The following is a 23,394-nucleotide window of genomic DNA, read 5'->3' as shown; positions in this document are numbered from 1 at the left end:
GCAGATAGTGCCCACTAAATAGATGGGTATTCGTTGATAAATATGCATAAAATGCTGACATGTCTTTACCTCCCCACCCCCCTTGAAGAAGCAATGTTTATGGATCATTTTGGCGCATGCAGTTATCTAAAGGTCAAGATCGTTAAACATCTGACAATTGTATCCCTTACTCTAGGTACTAAAATGGCAACCACAATCTGTTTCATCATCTGGGTGTTATTCATAACAGATACTGTATGGACTCGAAGTGTGAGACAGGTTTATGAGGCAAATGATCCAGAGGACTGGATGATGCATGACTTCCATTGTCCCAGGGAATGTTTCTGTCCCCCCAGTTTCCCTACCGCTTTGTACTGTGAAAACCGGGCTCTCAAAGCAATCCCTGCTATACCATCAAGGATCTGGTATCTTTATCTTGAAAACAACCTGATAGAAACCATTCCTGAGAAGCCATTCGAGAATGCCACCCAGCTGAGATGGATAAATCTAAACAAGAACAAAATAACCAACTATGGAATTGAAAAAGGAGCCCTGAGCCAACTGAAGAAGCTGCTTTTCTTATTTCTGGAAGATAATGAGCTAGAGGAGGTACCTTCTCCATTGCCAAGAAGTTTAGAACAATTACAATTAGCTAGAAACAAGGTGTCCAGAATTCCTCAAGGGACCTTTAGCAATCTGGAGAACCTGACCCTTCTTGACCTGCAGCACAATAAACTATTAGACAATGCCTTTCAAAGAGACACCTTTAAAGGACTCAAGAACCTCATGCAGCTAAATATGGCTAAGAATTCCCTGAGGAATATGCCACCAAGATTACCAGCCAACACTATGCAGCTGTTTTTAGACAACAATTCCATTGAAGGAATACCAGAAAATTATTTTAATGTGATTCCTAAAGTGGCCTTCCTGAGACTCAACCACAACAAATTATCAGATGCTGGCCTCCCTTCTAGTGGTTTTAATGTATCATCAATTCTAGATCTTCAACTGTCTCACAATCAACTCACAAAGGTCCCCAAAATCAGTGCTCATCTGCAGCACCTTCACCTCGATCATAACAAAATTAAAAGTAAGTAACCATCAGGGTGTGTCTTTGACTAAGATATTCATGGTTATTAAATTTATTCTATATCTTCTTTAAGAATATCAATAATGTTCATTTTCTCTCCAGCTCTCATGCCCTTAGATATTTTTTTAGTGTATTTTCAAGTTTTGTCTATTCACAGACAGTGTCGATGAACCAAGAAGTTCAAATGTTCAAATTGCAAATTGAAAAGTGTATTTTAGTAATCTACAGAGGGCTATTACCTGTTGGAGAAACTAAATGTCTCTATCTTCTTTTACTCTGAGGAGATTCTGATATTTCTGCCTCGGTGGGCAGACTTATTGAAGAAAGTGTACCCCAGCCACAAGCAACCTCATGAATAGTAATAGAAGGAATATGATTTAGGAGGTATCAGGAAGGGACCTCTGTCCTGAAACCTACAGGACAGCTGATGCCTACAATCACCCTAGTTAGAATGTCTGCTTTAGATCAGTGGGTTTCTCAAACTTTAGAGTACACAAATGGATGGCCCCATCACAGAGCTTCTGGTTGAGTAGGTCTGGTGGGACCTGAGACTTTTCATTTCTAGCAAGTTTCCTAGGGATGCTGAGATTGATGTTCTGGGGACCATACATGGGAAACCAATATTGTACTTTAAGGCTTTGCTCAATTGAAATTGAAATAAATTCCCTGGAAGTTGGCAACTCCTTAGGACTAATGGCAGTCAACAAGGTAGAATATACACTCCTTTCCTGAAAATAGCTTTTTTTTTAAACATCCTTATTGGAGTACAATTGCTTTACAGTGTTGTGTTAGTTTCTGCTGTATAACAAAGTGAATCAGCTATATGTAGACATATATCCCCATATCCCCTCCCTCTTGCGTCTCCCTCCCACCCTCCTTATCCCACCCCTCTAGGTGGTCGCAAAGCACCGAGCTGATCTCCCTGTGCCATGCGGCTGCTTCCCACTATCTATCTATTTTACATTTGGTAGTGTATATATGTCAATGCTACTCTCTCACTTCGTCCCAGCGTACCCTTCCCCCTCCCCGTGTGAGAGATGAGTGCAAAGTGTCTTGGAGGCAGAGGTGCCATGAAGGGAACAAGTGGTTATAGAAAGAAGGGGCTGGAGACGTTACAGGCAAACTTAGCATCTTCACAATTATGCCTGAGACCAGGATGACTCAGGTGTAGATGCAGACGATATCTTGGTCCAGCTACAGGGGATGATACCAGCCTGGCATGCTCCACCCTAGCACAAGCCCTTTGGAAAGCTAATCTTGAAGAGGTTTCTGAACAACCTTATAAAATACATCCCTAAAATGAGAATCAATTGGATAGTTTGCAGGAAAATGACACAGATAATTGTCAGAAGGTTGTGCTGCCTGCTTATTACTCACTAAACTTTTCATTAAGCAAATAATTACATAAACATCCAACCTATAAGAATAGACTATTTTGCACTGGGTACTCTTCAGTTTTTCAGTATTTTTTGGTTTTTTTCTAACAGCATACTTGAGCATAAAATCCAGGAACTCATGAGCAGGCTGCTCCCACCGCAGTGAGTTTTTTCCATGGTGATGAGACACATTGTTTAATCTTGTAGTTAAAGCAAAAGATGCAACAGAAAAAAAAAATGTTAATAGCTGAATCTGTGCACTGAACCCAATAGTACAGCAGCTAATATCAACCTAAATAAATGTAATTTTTTTTCCTGATGAAAGTTCTGTGCTTCTACAGGTGCATTCCTTACCTGACAGCAAAAGTCCCATAGACATTTGATGTAGGAAGTTAATTTAAAGGGATTCCACATAGAGCACATTTGTGAATTGGGAATTCCCCTGAAGTGGGAACTTGAGAATGAGAGTGTTCAGGAGTGAGATAGCAAAATTCAACACATAGTTGGGCACCTATGCTAGGTACTTACATAGTTTTACAAAGTTACACAAAGAAGAGGACTCTGTTCTTCCTCCACTTTTATTTTAGAGCGTTTTTTTCAAAGTTTTCTCATATATTTCTATTTTCCAATCATTCTCATACCTTAATGTGCATCAGAATCACCTGGAGGGCTTATAAAACACAGGCTGCTGGGCTTCAGCCTCTGGGTTTCCCACCTAACAGGTATGGGGTGGGGTCTAACCACGCAGTTCTCAGGTAGTATGGACGCTGCTGGTCCAGGGACCACACTTTAAGAACCACAAATTAATCATCAAAAGAACCTTGTGTGCTATTATTAGGAATTTCTGAAGAAAGAAAAACTGAGCCTCAACTAAGTGAGGCTATGTTTCCAAGGACAAAGGATAAGTATAATAGCCAGGACCTGAACCTAAGGTTTCCCATATTAGGTGTTTTTCCCCCCACTCCAACGTTATTAGCATAGCACATTTTTCTTCAATGCCTAGAATATGAGACTTAAGACAAATTTCTATCAATAGAGGTAAAAATCGTTTTCACAGCAACAACATCAACAAAGAGAAATTGATTTACTTGCTGCTTAATGTAGATATCAAGCATGGTCATTTCTATATTCCAAGAAAAGAAATGGAAGAGAAGAATTTCCCTGGCAAGAGTTCTTGGCTCACCATTATATCACAATGCATTATAATAACTGCTAAAGTACTTACTTCTTCTTACCTCATAATCTAGTCTAGTTGTTAATGAAGTGGTTGCCAAGAAACATACCTCTTATATGAAGAGTTCTCAGAATTTATAGGACAGTGAACTTTTCTTGTCCAAAATGATGGAAATACTTATTTCTTCTGAACACCTTAGGGGGCTTTAAATTTGACAAAAATGTTATCTATTCGAACAAGTTACTTCTTGGTACTCTCAGAAACATTATAATTAATTTATGAAAATATAATTAAATTTAGAATGCTTGTTTTTACATTCTATTTATTCACACATGCATGGGTTATGGGTCATGAGGGTGATAAGGATAGGAGATAACACATCAGAAAGGACATAATCTCTCCAGCAGGCAAGGGACCCTGTGTAGTAGGAAAGGGATGAGGCTGGGACTCCGCTCTGCCTCTTACTTGCTGAAATACCTGGTGCACATTGCCTTACCCGTCTGAACCACTCTTTCAGCAATGCCCAGGTGGGGAGAATAATGATGTTGCCCAATACAGGTTGTGTCATGATAAGGTTATAATATATGTAAGAAAAAATACCTTGATGAATATAAATCTGCTATACAGAGTCATTATTTTTAGCAAGTTGAATTCACAAAATGGCATAAGATCAGAACAAAGCACCCTCACTGTAAGCATAAAATCCTTCAGAACAAGTCAGTGTGCACAAAAGGAAGGTCATTGCCAAAGTTAGTTGGGTCTTATCTTCTAAGGGAAGATCTCTTCCTCAAAACAGTTTCAAAATAGGATTTAAGAGTACATGAATTCATGGTTGAGATCAGCTATTATGCACACTTGTCAGAATTTCGCTGGTTTAAGAGGCTTTCTCTCCTGAATGCTCCTAACTTCAGTATAGACATTGATGCCAAGGGCTCTGATCCAAGGCAGGTGCATGATTTCTCACATCTTAACCATATGAAAAGGCTGACGGGATAGTTCCTGGTTTGAATTTTTGTAATTCAGTTCTTGGCAAATGTTTCCTTTCCAATTAAATACACTTAAGTATGGAGATTCAAGGTTGTTTTCTGCAAATATCACATATGTAAAGTTATATTAATTGCACTTTATAAAAAACTTATCATCATGTACTACTAGTTTGAGTGTTTGCATTTTTTTAAGGTAACTTTCAAGCACCTTCTCTAATAATAGACTGGCTTTCTTCCTTTGCATCCATACTCCTCCATTCCACCATGCACCTACCCATTCTTTCAGTACCAACTCTGAACCATTGTTTCCACCTCTAATGCCCCAATACTACCTTTCTCATTCTACAGTAATCAAATCATGCCTTATCTGGCTTGCTAAAGGAATAAGACAAGTGATATATCTCATACACCTTTTTTCCATCACAACTTTTAACAATATGTCCTTTCTAGTGCTCTGTATTAAGCATAGCAAAGTATGGACTGAGATGACTATGTGTACGTTGCACATTTTTTCAGGGTTACTTCTATAAAACAGATATGCATAACTTCCAGCTTACACGAAAAGGGTTTGTCTCTCTGCCACTTTCATAGACCAGGCCACTAGACCCTCCATAGGACTGTTATAATAGCTCTTGGTCTTCCCATCCTTAGTCTCTTGTATTCCAGTTCATTTATTCACGCTTTCTTTGTCTCCGTAGATGTGAATGTCTCTGTAATATGTCCTACCACTCCTATCACATTGCCTGCGGAACACGATTCCTTCAGTTATGGACCTCATCTTCGCTACCTCCGTCTGGATGGAAATGAAATCAAACCACCAATCCCAATGGATTTAATGACCTGCTTCAGGCTCCTTCAGGCTGTCATTATTTAAACATGTCTTCAACAATCTAAAATTCATTTAATGAGTTCATATTTCTGACCTGAAATTTGGTTGCCATTCATAGGTTTAAGATAAAAATCACTTTTCTAATTGCTTATGGCCACCATTTTTATTTGTATAGCTTACTTTTTTTCTATTCAAAGTTGCTTTTCCCCATGATATGTAGCACAGACTGCTTTTCTTTAATTAGTAAAACAGACACAGAGTTAAGATAGTTTATCAGCTCAAAGATAGTTCCTTTTTGTCTCTCTCACAGCTTATTAATACCAAATAATACAAATACATTGTGATTCAATAGGAAGGATATATTTGTTTGCAAATGTTCAAAATTGCTTATGCAGATATTATATTCACAGTATAAACACAACATCTAACAGGAGGTAGGAATTTCTAGAGAAAATGAAAAAATGAGATATTTCTTTATCATAATTATAAAGAAATAATTAAATTCAGATTGTTAAGTAACATTTGTAAGTATAAGTCTGGTACTTAGCTCAAGAATGGGTATGAGGGCTTCCCTGGTGGCGCAGTGGTTGAGAGGCCACAACAGTGAGAGGCCCGCGTACTGCAAAAAAAAAAAAAAAAAAAAAAGAATGGGTATGAAATGCATCGGATACTTTATAACAAGAAAATTCTAGTCATTTAATGTCAAATAACAGAGCAATAGTCATTTTTAGTTCATTATACCTATTTCTTAAATCTGCTGTTCTTAGATATAGTACAGTGTACTCTAGTAATTAAAGTTCTACATTTATTGTAACACATTTCTGACAGAATCTTAGTGTTTTAACACTTGAAATCCACTTGAATTGCAAATTGTTCAGTCTTATATTTGCCAGTGCTTTTTGGATTTCTGAAATAAAAAGAGTGAATGCTTTCCAACAAAACAGAAGTAAAATATTTATTTCAGGAGGCTTATTCACAAGTCTTATTAAGAATATATTTTTAATAAAAAGTGTTATAGTAACAATTAGTTCCATTTTTCTAGCATGAGTACATTAAAATATATTTTCTCCTACCCGTTTTCCTTTTATCCAGTGAACACAAGAAAAAATTTATATTCTAATCACTTGACATAATATACCTGTTTCTCATGAGTCAAAAACAAAACAAAACAGGATTTTGTTAAGTAACAAAGTACAGTTTTCTTATATTTCTGATTTTGTTAGGTATATGTTATTAACAATAAATATTCCATGCTGATTAATACATCTATTTATATATATTTTTCCAGACATTATTCTGAAAAATTCTATAAATATATTTCCTTGGAAAAAGGATCATATACATTTGTGAATCACCACATTAATGAAAGCCCAACATGTTACTTTAATCCAAGGCTTCTCAGAAAATTAATATGTTACTTTGTTAAGTGAATTCCCAAGAAGAAAAAATAATGTGCAGGATTGCCTATGTATTTTCATACCAAAATTTATTTGGGGGTGGGAGGAAAGAACAATGAACATACATTGAACAGTTTTTTAATGCTGGCTGAAGGCAAGACATTAAGAAAAAGAATAAGTTTAAAATACTTCAAAGCACGTAAAGAAAATTATGAAAATAATGTCATATAAAATTATGTCATAAAAATACAGGTAATCAGATATTGTTAGGCTGGGGGAAAAGAATATGTTAACAGAAACATAATAACTTTAAATATTTGAAAACTTGCTATGTGAAAAGGGGGATGACACATATTCCAGGAAGCTCCAAAATGAAAGTAAGTAGAACATATGAGTGAAATTTATAAGGAGCCATATTTCATAGCTAGCTAAGGAAGAATTTTCTAATATTTGATCAGAGTCACCCAGCGATGGAAGCAGCTTTTCCTAAGGTACAGTTACCTACCACTGAAACTGTTCAGAGAGACAATTCAAGAGAAAGGATATAGCACAGGGAATTATACCCATTACCTTGTAATAACCTATAATGGAATATAATCTGCAAAAATACTGAATCACTATGCTGTACACCTGAAACTAACACAATATTATAAATCAGCTATACTTCAATTAAAAAAAATGAGAGAAAGGATGTGAAAAGAATTCCTGATCTGAAAGCAAAATTGTAAAATATTCTTTCTAGACCTTTTCAACTCGAAGAATTTTCAGCCTTCCTTTTTTTCTTTCTGTCTTTCCTTCCTGTCTTTTTTCTTTATTTCATAAAATATATATTGAGTGCCATATATATAATAGACCAGGGGTCCCCAGCTGGTCCTTGGCCTGTTAGGAACGGGGCCGCACAGCATGAGGTGAGCGGCGGTGAGTGAGCGAAGCTTCATCCTCCACTCCCTATCGCTCATATTACCTCCTGAACCATCCCCCCCCACACACCCCGCCTCAACACCTGGTCCATGGAAAAGTTGTCTTCCACGAAACCGGTCTTTGGTGCAAGAAAGGTTGGGGACTGCTGTACTAGACTATACTACACACAGGGAATATAAGTGTGCACGATTTATACTACAGTGGGTGAGACACAAATTAGCTACATAATCACAAAAATATGTAAAATTTCATCTGTGATAAGTTATATTAACAGAGAGCTGCATGGTGCAAAGGAATCTGAAAGGAGGATTTCCTAAAGAAATAATGGTTAAGGAAACACATAAAGCATGAGAAGTATTTAACCACACAGACTGAAAGGGGAGAATATTCCATGCCATGTTTAAAGAGTCTATAGTCCTAAGAACAATCTGGAAGTCACTGAAGAGTTTTAAGTCATAAGAGATTACATTCATTGAGGTAATATCACGTAGTGGGGTAAAGAATATTAATACTGAAGCTAAAATTGCTGAGTTCAAATGCCAGCTTCACTGTCCTGTGGTCCTGGGCAGAATCTTTAAATTTTCTGTGTCTCAGTTTCTCCTAATCTATAAAATGAGGACAAATAATAATACCTACCTTATGGTGAGAATTAAATGAGTTACAATATGTAAAGTGCCTTGAAGAGTGCTTAACACATGGTAAGTGATAAATAAGTGTTTCTTATTATCATTGGGTGCATATGTATATAATATAAATAGATAGAGATATGTACTAGATAGATATATACAATATATTTATGCACATACACAAAAGTTTCTTCTTGGCTCAGTGAGTGAAACAATTTGGAGGAAACTAAGACTAGACATGAGGAGATCAGTTAGGATTTTAATACAAATTAGAAAAAAATGGTATCTCGAAGTGTAAGTTCACTGATTGTGGTGGTAGAAGTAGAGAGCAGTGGACACTGTGAGAAAATCAGGAGGTAAAATTATTAGGATCTGATGGCTGATTGGACACATGGGAAGAGAGCAAGGAGGTGAGATGTTTTCTGACATGCATAATTGAATAGATGGCAGTACATTTCCTAAGGAGAACACATTTAGAAGAGAAGATCATGAGTCTGATTTTAGACGTTGTTAGTTTGAAATTATTTTTATTTATCCAAGAGGAGATGTCATGTAAGTTGTTAAATGAGGTCTATGAGAGGCCTGAATAGATATATAAACATGTAGGAGAAATTTTCTAAATGTTATTGATATTTCCAATAATTTTGGAAGAATTCTGCATTTAAATATCCATGCTCCCATGAGGTAAGACTGAGTCAGGGACAGAGGATGGATTAGGAGAATGCACACATAACTCTCAGCATTGACACATGAAGCTATGAGGAATAGAATGAGCTTTCTAAAATCAATTCCTTCATTTTTAATTTTTTAATATATGCACAAAGTTACTAGAATGTCCCTAAAATTTACAAATCTTGATGTATACATTGTGACTATTAAGAAAATCAAGAAGAATAGGAGATGGGATTATAATATGGGATGGGATCATAATAAACTCTCAGTCCCTCATTTATGGCCCTAACTAAAACACAGAACAAAACAAAACAACATTATCCATGATCTCTGCATGTAAATACCATGAACATATAGGCAAAAAAAAAAGAAAGAGAAAAGGCAGTGTCCAATGATAATGAGAAATGTATTTGCAAACAATAATGTTTAAAAAAATAAAGATGGGGGGCTTCCCTGGTGGCGCAGTAGTTGAGAGTCCGCCTGCCGATGCAGGGGACACGGGTTCGTGCCCCGGTCCGGGAAGATCCCACATGCCGGGGAGCGGCTGGGCCCGTGAGCCATGGCCGCTGAGCCTGCGCGTCCGGAGCCTGTGCTCTGCAACGGGAGAGGCCACAATGGTGAGAGTCCCGTGCACCGCCAAAAAAAAAAAAGATGGACTTTTGGTAGTAAGAACTTTATAACAGAATTTTTTATTTGATTTCCCTTAAAAAAAAAAAAAAACTAGACAGAACAACTGGCATGGTGGAAGAAAATTCCCAGATGACATCTTTGACAAAACTGGTGTCAAAGAATCCAATGAATTCTCCCAAATGGTTGAATGTAAATGTGTGTGTGTGTATACTGATAGATAGATAGATGAGAGATGAATATATGTAGATACTTAAAACTTAAAATGTTCTAGGAACCATGCATTGGCAAGGAGGAGTATAAAGTTTATTCGTTAAAGTTAGGATTGTATATAATATATAAGGAATAATTTTTTAAATAAACTTAACCACAATATATAGGTAAAGAATGTATAACTGTCAAACTAATATAGAGAAAAATAGAAGGACAAAGAGTATTTATTGAGTCCAAAAGAAGGCAAGAAGAGAAAAGTAACAAAAGGACAATAGAATGCATCTAAAAAAGTAGTGTATTTGAAGCCATGTATTACCATGTATATTGGTAATTACATGGTACAGTGGTTAGGAGCTTGTACTTTAGAGGAAAAAGATTGAGTTTCAAATTCTGCCTGTGACATTTACTAACAATTTGATCTTTGGAAAATGTCTTAACATTTCTAAGCTTTGGATCCTCATCTGCAAAATAGAAAACAATATCTACGATCTTACACTTTTGCTATGGAGAAAAGAGAGAGAAAAGATGTGCAGTTCTTGTCACCTGACACATAAAAAGTACCCGATAACTGATAGGTAGAAAGTTTATTGTAAGTAGGGACTCCAGTACACAAAATTGCACACATTTTCTCCAAACCAGACCATTTTACAAATAAGGAACTGAGAAAAATGATTAAACTGATCCAAGTTATAGGTTTTAAGTTTTAGTGCATTGGGAGGGTAAACAATGAAATGGAGTTGAGGGTTAAGGAGTGGGGCCAGTGAACCATGAGACTGAAGTTGGATAGTGAAAGAGATGAAATCAGGAGGGGACAAGAAAATTGGAAGAAATAAGACTGAAGTACAGGGCTTCCCTGGTGGCACAGTGGTTGAGAGTCCGCCTGCCGATGCAGGGGACGTGGGTTCATGCCCCGGTCTGGGAAGATCTCACATGCCGCGGAGCGGCTGGGCCCGTGAGCCATGGCCGCTGAGCCTGTGCGTCCGGAGCCTGTGCTCCACAACGGGAAAGGCCACAACAGTGAGAGGCCCGCGTACAGCGCAAAAAAAAAAAAAAAAAAGACTGAAGTACAGGTTTGAGGGGAATTACAGAATACAAGACCTGGAAGAAAATGAGTGATCTGAGCTTGGGAGACTATACCTTAAAATGTCTTGGGTCCCAATGCTAAGACATGAGATTCTCGGTGTGGCTATGGAAAGGAACCACTAAAATGAGGAAGTGAATGTCACTGGGGTCAAAGAGACCAAAGGACTTTGAATTTGTAAGAATCTCAGATGCAAGTGCTTCCAGTTTATTTTAGCATCCTGGAATCAGAGAAGTGTCAGCCCAAAATGAGAAAACTTTCAAACAATACAAATAGTTTTAAGTATCTTTGTTCAGTGTCATGGAGCTGCCGAATGGCAGATACAGGATTTAAACCCACGTAGTCTGGCTTCAGAGCTCCTGCTTTCAATCACTATGTTATACCACCTCTCATGATAAAATATGCCATTATGGTTGAAAAAAATTAACAAAATTATTCTAAGATATTACATATATACTTATAGTAATTGATTATTAAAATACCAGTTTAAAAGTTTGTGTACTATGAAATTATATTTTGCACAATATCTGAAGCATTGCATGTACTGAAGGCAATTTATAATTTAGCAAAACAATAAAATGTCATATTTACCAAAAAACTCTAGGAAATTTTTGTTCTTTATGCATCTGAGACAGATCTCAGGAATACTTTGCTCAGAATATTTCTGTACTGGGAAAAGAAGGAAAATGATATAGTTGATATAGTTGATATAGTTGATATAGCTGATATATAATATCAGCATATTGTAGAATTCAAAATTGTTAAGTAAATATAACACGTAATTTATAAAATCACAGGACTATTATCTTGAATTTTGAATTTATTGTTCTACCTTTGGAAAAATATCACTTTCTTTGTGACATTCAGCTGAGTAAACACAATTCAAGTGTAAAAAAGAGACTCGTTGTCAGTTCTTAAAGATTTCTTAAGACAAGTTAAAATTATCCTGGAAAAAAGATCAGAACAGTACAATCGCTAGCAGGACTGCCTTTTGCAAAACTCACAGGAAAAGTTATCTATAGTGTATATAATGGTGCCAGGGTTTGTTTCCAACAGGGCAAGAGCCCTGCCATATATTCCATGTGCTGGCCTCCAGCCTGCATTAAAAGTGACATAACAAAGCTGTTGGTTAGTGGGAATATAGACCAGGAACACTATCCAGGTTGAGAAGTAGAAACATTGACTTCAGAAAGATGGAAACAGAGATGGAGCAAACATATTTTCTATACAAGATTAGCAAATTAGGATCAAACACACAGTTTTTATACACTGTTTGTTTAGGAGGAAAGAGAAAGTGATTTAGGTGACAGTAGTTTCTGATGTATTAAAATCAAGGCTGATGAGATACAGTAGTAAGAGCATTAAGGATGTAGAGTCAGATACAAATGATTTGAATCCTAGATCTGCTAAGGGAACATGAGCAAGTTACTCAAACTCTTTGATCATTGGTTCTTTAATTAAAGTAGTCAGAGAATAATATGTACTTTACATGACAGTCCTCTGAGGATAAGAAATAGTGTATTTAAGATGCCTAGACTACAGTAGGTGCTTGGTAAATATCTTCTTAATTGAAGCATAGTTGATTTACAATATCATGTTAGTTTCAGGTGTACAGCACAGCAATTCAGTTTATATATATATATATATATATACACACACACACACACATACACACATATATGTATATATATATATGTGTGTGTGTGTGTGTATATATATGTACATACATATATATTCTTCAGATTCTCTTCCCTTATAGGTTACTAGAAAATATTGAGTATAGTTCCTTATGTTATACAGTAGGACCTTGTTGATTATTCAATAAATATTATTATCATTAGTATTATTGGTATTATTATTATTTGAATTCCTTAAGCAAAGTTATGCTAAAGAAGTTTTAGACAGTAATATATCTGGAAGAAATACGTGATAAAGCAAATATAGCAAAGTGATAATGATAAAGTCAAAAGGCCTAGAATATAGGTGCTCACTGTAAAATTCTTTCAATACTGTTGCTTGAAAATTTTTATCATAAAATTTCAGAAAAAAATACCTAGAGGTAGAAAAAGGACTTGAAAATGTGTTAGGCTTTTTTCACTCATAATCTAATGGTTTGTAGAGGCTCCAAAATACTAATTATATTATTGAACCTATCAAAATCTTTAAATGCATATTTCTTTATTGTATTGGAGAAATCCAGTGTTCACCCACACTATTTTCCTCTCTTTCTTGGCACACTGAAGGATTAAACTTTCCTGTCTCCTTGAAAGAAAGAAGAGAAGCCATATGATAAGTTCTGGCCACTGGGCAAGGAGTGGAAGTGATAGGTATCACTTCCAGGTCAGAGGATTTCATTGCTGAGGTGCAATCCTCTTTTCCATTCCACTGTTGCGAGGGAGAGAAATGTACACATGCTCCAGGTTCCCGTGGTAGTGAGTCTTGTCTGCCACTCTGTCAGCTCTCTCTGTAGCTCTCTGGTGGATGACATGGGACAGAGCCGCCCTGCTAACTGCCATAGGGACAGATAGCATTTGAGGGAAAGTAACTTGGGTGGGTGGGTATTAAGCCATTGGAATTTGTGGTTATTTGTTATTATGGCATTACAGCCTATCCTTAATAATTCATTCATATTTTGCATATATTTTCAGTGATGTAAACTGATAAAGTTTGAAAACAGTGCTATATAATCAGTTTAATATTTTCCATTTAAGTTATTTATAACTAAATGATACATGAGCTTAGTAAAAATTCAAATAACGAAGAAAAGCTTCCAATAAAAAAAACAATGATTTCCTGCCCCACCCTTTCAACCCAGTCCAGTTCTCTAGAAGTGACATTTTAAACGTTTATTGGTTTAATTTTTTGTAGTTTTCTCCATACTGCTGAGAACATGTTTTTATCATTCTTGATTTAGCAAGTTTATGCATGCTTTATTGACTCTGATATAGAGAACCATTTAGCATACTCACACCTATCCACTCCCTTATTCCTAGATTTTGATAGCTATCTTATTATCTGTATTTCTTAACTTAGGCAATAAACTTAAATAAAACCTTACAGTTCTATTTCTAGTTTCAACAACTCTAGAAAATTATCTCAAATTTTCTCTATGTGAAAAGAGAACCCTTCCTCTATTCTTCCATCATCTTCTGTGAAATATTCCTTTAATTTCATGGTCAAAGTTGTTCAAGTTTACCTTTTCTTAAACATTAACTACGTTTTCCATGCATTGCCTATAAACTGATTCTAAAATGTGAAAGTTTAAAAATGACAGTTTAGTGTATAGTGAGTATATAAATATCTTTTCTTCCAAGGTTAGGCTAAGAGATGGGCTTCTTTTCTGTATCCATCCTTCAGCAAATACTGAAATGTAACTGTCCTCTCTGACACACTAGTTGACACATGTTCATTTTCTTTCCACTATCATCCAAAGAGATGTTGAAATCTGCCATCCACAGTTGACCTCCTCCTGAATCCTCTTTGCTGTAATAAATTTAGTCCTTTTAAAAATTCTGTGCAATGATTTCAATGGGATCCTGGGAAAACATGAGACAAGTGTGCTTAGACAGCATCTTCCCTGTCCATCATTATGCTACTAAAGATTTAATGTCATGTAGCTGTTTGAAATCTTCTACCTGGAGTGTGTATGAGTCTTGGGATGAGATAAATGTTTGAAGCAGGAAGGAGAAGTTTTAGGGAAAGTGTCAGGAAGTGGGGAGTTAAAGGTAAAGGTGTATAGAATAGGGTGTCATAAGGGAGCCACAGCAGGAAGGGAAAGGAATTATGCATGGTCCCCTGGGTTACGTGACTGCACTGACTGAATCTGAATGACCTTTGACAACATTTAGGCTTTCAAATGTAGAGGTAGGCACTTATTTCATTTTGAGAGTAAATATTGTATATGCTTTTAGTAAAACTGCATTGCTCTATTAGGCTTATATAAACAGCTTTGCTCAAATGTTCCACTGTTAGTAATCCAACAACACCTCGTCTCCATACACTTTCACTCCCTGTATGCCTGATATTAGTAGGATTCCTGTTTTCTCTAATTACAAGATTTTGTTCTTCAGTTAAATATTGAAATTACCATGTAGCTTCCTCCTCTCTCTCTTTTTTTAATTTATGGAACTCCAAACAACTTATAGTTGATTATCATTCTTTCTAAATTTTCAGTTAAATGTGCTTCTCTTTTTAAAACGTTAAAATCTTTATATTCTTATGAGTGACAGTTGTACTAGTTTGCTAGGGCTACCAAAATGAAATAGCACAGATAGGGTAGCTTAGACAGCAAAAATTTCTTTTCTACCATTTTGAAAGCTAAATGTCCAAGATCAAGGTGTTGGCAGGTTTGGTTTCTCCCGAGTCCTCTCTCCTTGGCTTTCAGGTGGCCGTTTTGTCCCTGTGTCCTCACATGGTCCTTTTTCTGTGCACATGAAATCCTGGTATCACTCAGGATGTTCAAATTTCCTCTTCATAGAAATACACCAGTCAGATTTGATAAGAATTTACCTTAAAAACCTCACCTTTTTAAAGAATTTATCTCCAAATACAGTCCATTCTGAGGTACTGGGGATTATGGCTTTAATGTATAAATTTTGGGGACACAAATCATTCTATAACAGTAGTCCTCAGAAAATTTAATATTTTATTTTCTTGACTGTCTAAGTATTTTACTGAACAACTAGTAAAGCTACACAATAATAGATTGTGTGAGTGTTTCTCCCACATTTTATCAGACTAACTGTTACTGTTCACTAATATACACAGGTATATCTGCTAGGTGCTTAGTGCTTAAAGGAAAATCTGACTGCATTAGGAGCTATTGTTATAAAAATCTTTGCATACAAGAGAGCCCAGAAAAAGGAAAACGCATCAATCGCTACTAGATTCGACCCTCAGTTATCAGCCCTACAAAATACATCAAACTTTAAATATAGACATGCATAATTTCTGATAGAAATAAAACTAATTAGTGTTCTCTGAAAGCAGTTCATTGCTTAAGAAGATGAAAATTGGTACTCTCAGAATCTAAGCAAATAAACCTTACGAAGAATGAATACTCAATCTAAATTATTAGCAATACTAAATGGCCAAGATAGTTCAACAGTTCTTAAGTTATCTGACAGAATCTTTTGGTCCTAAATAATAATTCCAAATATTCCAGTAATTCTCCAAATATTTGGAAAAAGATCTCAACAGAATAAAATGAGAATTGCCAAGTCAATTCTGTGTTTATAATAGAAAACAGCTGTGACTGAGGGCACTGAATTAATATTCCAAGTTATCTTTCTGAATTGGAATTATGAATTTGAACATGTTCACAAGAAAATAAAATAAGCCCACACCCATTTGAAATGATCTTTACAGATGCTATGTAAATATATACTGATCCACTTTGCAATTAAATACCACATAATTAGTTCAGGGACTTCATGCCAAAAGTATGTTGTAATTCTACCAAATTTAAATTGTGCATAGTGGTAAATGAGAATAAACATTCCAAAATGATAGCTCATTTAACATTTTCACACACACAGACACATACACATGCACAACAGAATTAAACCAATGCAAATCTGGAAATAATTATATCATCTCTTTACTGGCAAACCCAAAGGAAAAGTTCACAAGAAAACTAGTTTTACATTTAATTTCTCATATTTCATGCAAGAAATATGAAAAAATAAATGACGGCAAAAAACTGGTTTCTATATATCTTTGTTGCATAAATTGCTTATTCTATGAACATATTGTAAAAATGTCCAAATGTTCTTTCTTTATCTATTTTACTAAATGATAAGTATTTTAATTCCAGATGGTACATATTACACAATATCATTCATTGAAAGCTGTGTGATTCCAAGCACATAAGACCCTTTTGCAAGAAAGTAACTGCTCTACAGTTCCTTTCTTTTTGGGTTGTTGTTTCTATTTCTTTCTCCCCTCCCATTTTTTGCAAGAGACAGCAGTATTAATTTCTGGGAGTGTGACACCTAACAGTACCTTTGAAAAGCAACAAAGGTTCAGACACCATGAACTATTCTTTTCTAAGTGAAAAGTTAGCCTTTAGTCATAATTCTTTTAATAAGCATTTCTTAAGCTATGTACTTTGTCTAGGGAAGTCTGAAGGGCTCTGCAGTAGAGTAGCTAAAGTGAAAAAGCAAACAAACAATCAAACAAACAAAAACTAAGAAACTTTACACAGCAAAGAAATTAATCAGTCCAATTTGACTGGAAGATAATGTGTCAAAAATATTATGCTATGTCTATATGAGATCTTATTTTAATTAGAAAGTAGAATTAGAAGTCCTAGCAGAGTCCTAGGTCCTGATAGAATCAGTTTCCTGTAATCTATTAGCCCATCAGCTCAGAGAAGATAATTTAGTCCATGAGGTTATGGCTGAGATTAAGATGAAAAATACACATAAAGAAACAAATGGCTGCTGTTTTTAACCAGCAAAAGTAAATTGCTATATATATTTATAATGTTATGAATATACAATATCTAATATGTATTGAGCAATAAATAGTAGAAGTTTCAACTGCACAAACAAATCAACAAAATTTAGAGCAAATCAAAAATCAAAGATGTTATCTCTCAGTCTGGAAAGAAAGAGATTGCAGAATCAACTAAAGCAAAAGAAGCTCAGCTCACTTCTATTTCTGGTTGACTCCAGCCACAGGGAACATGCTCTCACATCCTGTAATGGGTGGCAAGTAAACAACAGATTATACTTGTTCATCACACCACTGACTTCTTGTATGATTTCAGGCAACTACAACCTATCTAGACTTTAATTTTCTTAATTGTTAATGAGATTAATAATAGGTGCTACAGCAAAATGGTTGTTCGGTTATGTCAACAGCCTCTGCTGATTCCCATTTTCTATTTTCCACTTCTCTATAGACACTGGAAAGGCTAAACACTTACTTTCCAATTCTCCCTTTGTCCTAATTTCAGTTGTCCCCAAAGCACATTCTGAGACAAAGATCTGGATGTGAAAGAAAAGAAAATAATTTAGAAGGAAGTGAAATAGAAAAGCCAGTAAAGGATGCATTAATAAGCAATCACCATGGAGGCAAATAGGGACCCAACACTATGCGGACTCTGAGAAACTATGGAGAAGATCTCCCAAAATTATCCAGTGAGAGATGAGGAAGCTGGGGGTTCTTGTATAACTACTCCCATTCTTACCAATTCAACTTTCCACCTCTGTAAAATGGACAAGTGAACATGACTGCACCGTGAGTAATTGGACACATAGGCATAGTTTTAAAAAGTTATATTAAAAATATGTGCTGTGCAGTATTACAGATTTGTCTTGGTCATAGGAAGAGTACAGAATTTGATCAGAGACCTGGGTTTTATCTGGTTCTGGCTTTGCCACTAGCTGATAACAAAATGGAGTTGCCTCTCTGACTGGGCCTTAGAGTTTTGTTATTTGAGAAATGATAAGGTTGGATTGCTGATGAAACTAATTGTTTTCCCAGTTCTAAGTCCCAAGAATCTTGGATTAAATGCATTTTTATGATGTTTAGAATAACTTTACTCTTTTCTTTGTCAGATCCTAAAAATTTTCATTGCCGCATGAAGGTTTTTCACTAAATAGAAAATAGAATGCCTTTCCAATGTCAGAAAGCCCTCTGTATTGTGAATAAATTAACATGGCTAAAACAAAATCTCTTTTCAGGAGAAACCAAATTATCTGTGAAAGTGACTGAACATAGCTCACACAAATTTTCATAATAGTCCATGTAATACAAGCAATGTTACCTCAAGACTTGAAATTAGTCAATGTTTAATTTTGAATTTTAAAGAGAATGGTATCAGGTGTTAGTAATAAAGCTAGAATCCCAAACAAACCAAATCTTCAAAAAAAACCTTTATGATTAAAATTGTTTCCTAAACTACCATATTATTGATGCCAGATGTTAATCATGAAAACAAGATAAAGAACTTATGCAGAGAGAAATTTCCATTTTAAACAGTAGGACATTAACTTATGAAAGTAATGAGTCAGGGTAAGTCAGATTAGCCAATAAGCCTCTGTAACTTACTAAAATGAACCATAGTTTGTATAGTCAAAATCTTTTTTACAGGACAAAATACATAATTTTTTTGGATAAAAGTCTTAGACTTGTGGAGGTTAGTGGCCATGTGACAAATGCACAAAAAGTTACATTTGAGAGATTTGGGGGACCTTTTCCCTTTTTTTGTATTTTGTTTTTCTACAATGAGTTTAGAGTCTCATTTATGGTCACTAGCTATGTCTCCAAATCCTGCCTTTCTCTTATAGCCCAAATCCACATTTCACAGCTTTTGTAACATCTTTACCTGATTACTGCTTTAGCACCAGAGTCCCCATAGTGTTTGATCCCTTAGTATGTCCAAACTTCTTTTCTCTAAAAGTTCTTTCCTCAGGCTGATTTCCTTTTCATTCAACGAGTTCATTCATTCAAGCATTGCTTCATTTATTTATTATCTCTTCACTCAACAAACAAGGGATTGATATGTTGGCAGAAGCTAAGGCAGATATAAAGAACAATAAAATACAGCCTGTTCTTGAGGGGTCTACCAGGGCAGTATCATACAGGATAATTATAATAAAATGGAGTAATCCTATAGTTGCTATTAATGAAATCCTAAGCACTTCTTTACTCTGTAATTGTCAAGAAGTTTCCTCAGAGAGAATCAGTTGAATTTTGAATGCTGAGTAAAATTTTCCAGGGTACACAGAAAGGCAGTGGTACAGCATAACCCAAGTCAAAAAGGAGAGGGAAATAAAAAAAATGATAGCATGCCTAAAATTTAGATTCATATTTCAAAAAGTATAATTCCATTTATCCCTCATCCTTTGTATTGCTATTTTTGTGTATGTATATATACCTACATATACATATATATATAACATCTACATATGTCATAGTTCCCATAAGAGTTTATCCAGTTCTACTGGATACAAATACTCTTAGTTTTTATTTATTGACAACGTCTTTATTTTACTCTCTTTTAAATTTTATTTTTGAACATTCTTTTTTCTGAATATAAACTTCATGGTAGACATCCTTTCAGCATTTTAAAGATGTCACTTCACTGTCATCTGCCCTCCATAATGCCCTATAGGTAATGTGTTTCTCTCTGCCTACTTTTAAAATAGTTTCCTTATTTTTGATTTTCAAGTTTTATTATTATAAAACTAGGAGTGTTTTCTTTATATTTGTCTTGCTTGGGTCTGTTAGTAGATATTTGTTACCACATTTGAGAAAATTTTAGCCATTATTCCTCTGTTATGGACTGAATTAAGTCCTGCAAATTTTTTGTATGTTGAAGTCCTAATGCCCTACTTGACTGTGTTTGGAGATAGGACCTATCAGGAGGTAGTAGAGGTTAAATGAGATCATAAGGATGAGGCCTTAATTCATTAGAACTGGTGTCCTTGTAGAAGAGAAAGAGACGCTAGCTCTCTCTCTCTCTGCATGCCCACAGAGGAAAGGCCAGGTGGGGACACAGTGAAAAGTCATCAGTCCACAAGACAGACAGAGAAGACTCACAAGAAACTGACCCTAATGGCACCTTGACCTTGGACTTGCCTCCAAAATTTATGAGAAAATAAACTTCTGCTCTTTAAGCCACACAGTCTGTGATATTCTATTACATCAGCCCAAGAAGACTAATATATCTTATAAATATTTCTTATTTCCCTTTCTTTCTCTCCTCTCCTTCATGGACTCCAATTACACATATCTTAGACCTTTTGATATAATCTCACAGATCACTAAGAATCTACTGATTTATTTTCAAACTTTCTTCTCTCTGTTCTCTATTAAAATTGGATATTTTCTATTGACCTTTCCTCAAGCTTAGTAACCACTTATTTCACCATATCTGGCATTCTTAATATTACACATTGTTTTGCTCAGCTGTAGAATTTCCACTGGGTTATTTTCTAGAGTTTCCATTTCTCTTCTGAGATCCCCTATCTGCCTATTCATCATCATCATATTTTACTTCAAGTTCCCATACTTATTTATAATCGTTTATTTAAAGTCCTTGTATTCTAATTTCCATGTTCATAGTATTTTATGATTGTTTTCTGTTGACTGCTTTTCCTCTTGAGTGTGGGTCATAATTTCTTGTTCCTTCTCATTGTCTACTAATTGTTTATTGCATAGTGGACATTGTGGATGACCACTGTAGAAACTGGATTCTGTTATCTTGTTCTAAAGATGATTGATTATTATTCTAGTAGTTAAATTAAATCAATTTGACACAAACTCAAAGTTTTGGCTCCCCTGAAGTGGGCATCAATGAAATGACTCATTTATCTCAGTCTTCTAGCGGTGTTTTTCACTGAGAAATCTGAACTCTCCGCACATGTGAGGTTCAGTGGTTAGCAAATAATTTGGATAAAGTTTATAGACAGATATGGGCTCTCTCCTCTGTTAGTCCCTCCTTTATTGAATCTTCCTCCTTACTCTCCTCAACCCAGTAAAAATACGGCTTGTATACTAACTTGAGAGTCCCGTCAAGAGAAAAGCTAGTGTAGTTTCCTTCTTTCATGGGTCAACTCCTTCCAGTTTCTGTCTACTTTGTTCACTATTTCTTCAAATATTTTACCCAGTGTTTATAATTTTTATCTGAATTAGGATTAGTAATGTACCATCTACTCTACCATTATGGGGATAAGAATTTATAGGAAGGTTTTTAGTAATAGTTTACATTTTTAAAATAGCTATTGGACACATCAGATTGTTTTTTTTCTTTGCTCTCTCTCTCTCTCTTTTGGTCATCTTTAATAATTTGTCTTTTGTAAGTACTTGTTTATTTCATATAGTTTTGTGAAATTTATTGGCAGAGATCCCAGGTTTCTTAGTTATATTATTGAGTGATATACCATAGAGTGTGGTGCTTACTTTGCCTCTGGATTTTGAGTTGTTGATTATGCAATATTACCTTATAATATCATAAATTTATAATATCATAAATTTGATTCAGATTTTTTTATCTGAAAGCATCTTGACTAAAGAGTAAGAATTTAGTAAATATTGATATGAATTAAATTGTCAAGATCCAGAATTTTTTACATTAAAAATTCACCTTATTTATATATTGCCATCATATAAAATCTTCCAGATGAAAATGACAATTTCCTCATTTCAATTTCAAATGGTCCCATAACTGGCATCAATCTGTGGTCGTACAAGAGGAGTGTGAAAATTTCCACTATTTCATTAAAAAGTTTAAAATAATTTACTTTATTTAGTCCCTTGTGAATGCAATTAAAACAGAATTATTCAAGTTATCACCAAATAATGGGAGGCTTACTGTAAGGATACAAGTGGATATAACGAAGTATGACACTCAGGTATGCAATCAGATCTGAGGTATAATGGAAAACATAGCAGTGCCTGGTATCACAAAGGCTGAAACTGGATTCTAAGCAGCTCTAAGTAATGCAGTAGTGACTAACCTTTAATGAATTTTTACAAACATCTGCTTTTCATTCTTTTCCCCAAATCAATCTATTTCTTTATAGCTTTTGCTTCCTCATAACTTTGATTTTTTTATGATTCCTTTTCTCTGCCTTATGGGTGACCTTTATCTCTGTTTCTTTTTAGCCTCAGATTTCTTTGCCTATGCATAAATTTTCTCTGTATTAATTGGGATACTTTCAATTGCACTTAATAAAAATGCAAAGCAAATTACCATTAATGTAAAACAATTTATTGTTGTATATAACAGATAAGTAAAGGTTTACCATTGCATTCAGGAATGGTTGATACAGGGACTGAATAATATTTCTCTCTCTCAATCTCTCTCTCTCTCTCTCTCTCTCTCTCTAGATAGGTAGGTAGATAGATAGATAGATAAATACAGATAAAGATATATACATATATATTAGACCAGATTGCTCCATATGGTGGCCATATTGACATTACCAGTCCTAGAGTTACATCATATCTTCTTAGTGACCTGGTTGAAAGAGAGTGTGTATTCCAACAGCTTTAACATAATATCCACAAGGAGTATTCTGATTGACTCTAATTAACATAACATATTATGTGCCCATCTCTGAACCAATCTTTGTTTCATACCTATGGCAGTAGAAGCAGGGAGAATGCCAGTCCCTCCCAAACCACACCCAGTAAATTTCTAATAGGTAAAATTATTATATTCCTAGAAGAAATATGAAAAGAATTATTGGATATAAACGCAAAGAAAGCTAGCATACTAAATAGTTCCTAGTTCAGATTTCTGACAATGATTATGTTGCCATTCAGAGCATTTTCCACTGGCCACTCTCATAGTCTGGCATGGATACACTTCTTGGATTCAGTCATTGTCTAGTCAGAGGTGCTTTTGAGTAGTATCACACGGTACAAAACTAGGTGTACAGAGCAATCCTGTGATAAAAGCTCTGA

The 23,394-nt window shown here is 35.3% G+C and overlaps 1 protein-coding gene and 1 long non-coding RNA gene across 3 annotated transcripts in view; one reads left to right on the top strand and one right to left on the bottom strand.

The window, feature by feature from the left end:
* The first annotated feature begins 170 nt into the window (after positions 1 to 170).
* On the top strand, positions 171 to 5,499 carry KERA (keratocan). The gene is made up of 2 exons (XM_060023880.1): positions 171 to 1,069; positions 5,304 to 5,499. Exons 1-2 carry the CDS (start codon positions 184 to 186, stop codon positions 5,477 to 5,479), a joined length of 1,062 nt encoding a protein of 353 aa, XP_059879863.1. The 5' UTR covers positions 171 to 183; the 3' UTR covers positions 5,480 to 5,499.
* A 460-nt stretch (positions 5,500 to 5,959) lies between these two features.
* Positions 5,960 to 23,394, bottom strand: part of LOC132433273 (uncharacterized) — a 295,039-nt gene continuing 277,604 nt past the window's right edge. For both annotated transcript variants that reach the window (XR_009521103.1, XR_009521104.1), the window contains one exon: positions 5,960 to 6,053. This is a non-coding gene — a long non-coding RNA (uncharacterized lncRNA). The remainder of the gene's footprint in view (positions 6,054 to 23,394) is intronic.

The sequence above is a fragment of the Delphinus delphis genome, chromosome 11 (assembly GCF_949987515.2).
Source record: "Delphinus delphis chromosome 11, mDelDel1.2, whole genome shotgun sequence".
Lineage (NCBI taxonomy): Eukaryota > Metazoa > Chordata > Mammalia > Artiodactyla > Delphinidae > Delphinus > Delphinus delphis.
Note: the sequence above shows the minus strand (reverse complement) of the source record. Positions and strands in the feature narration are given on the sequence as shown.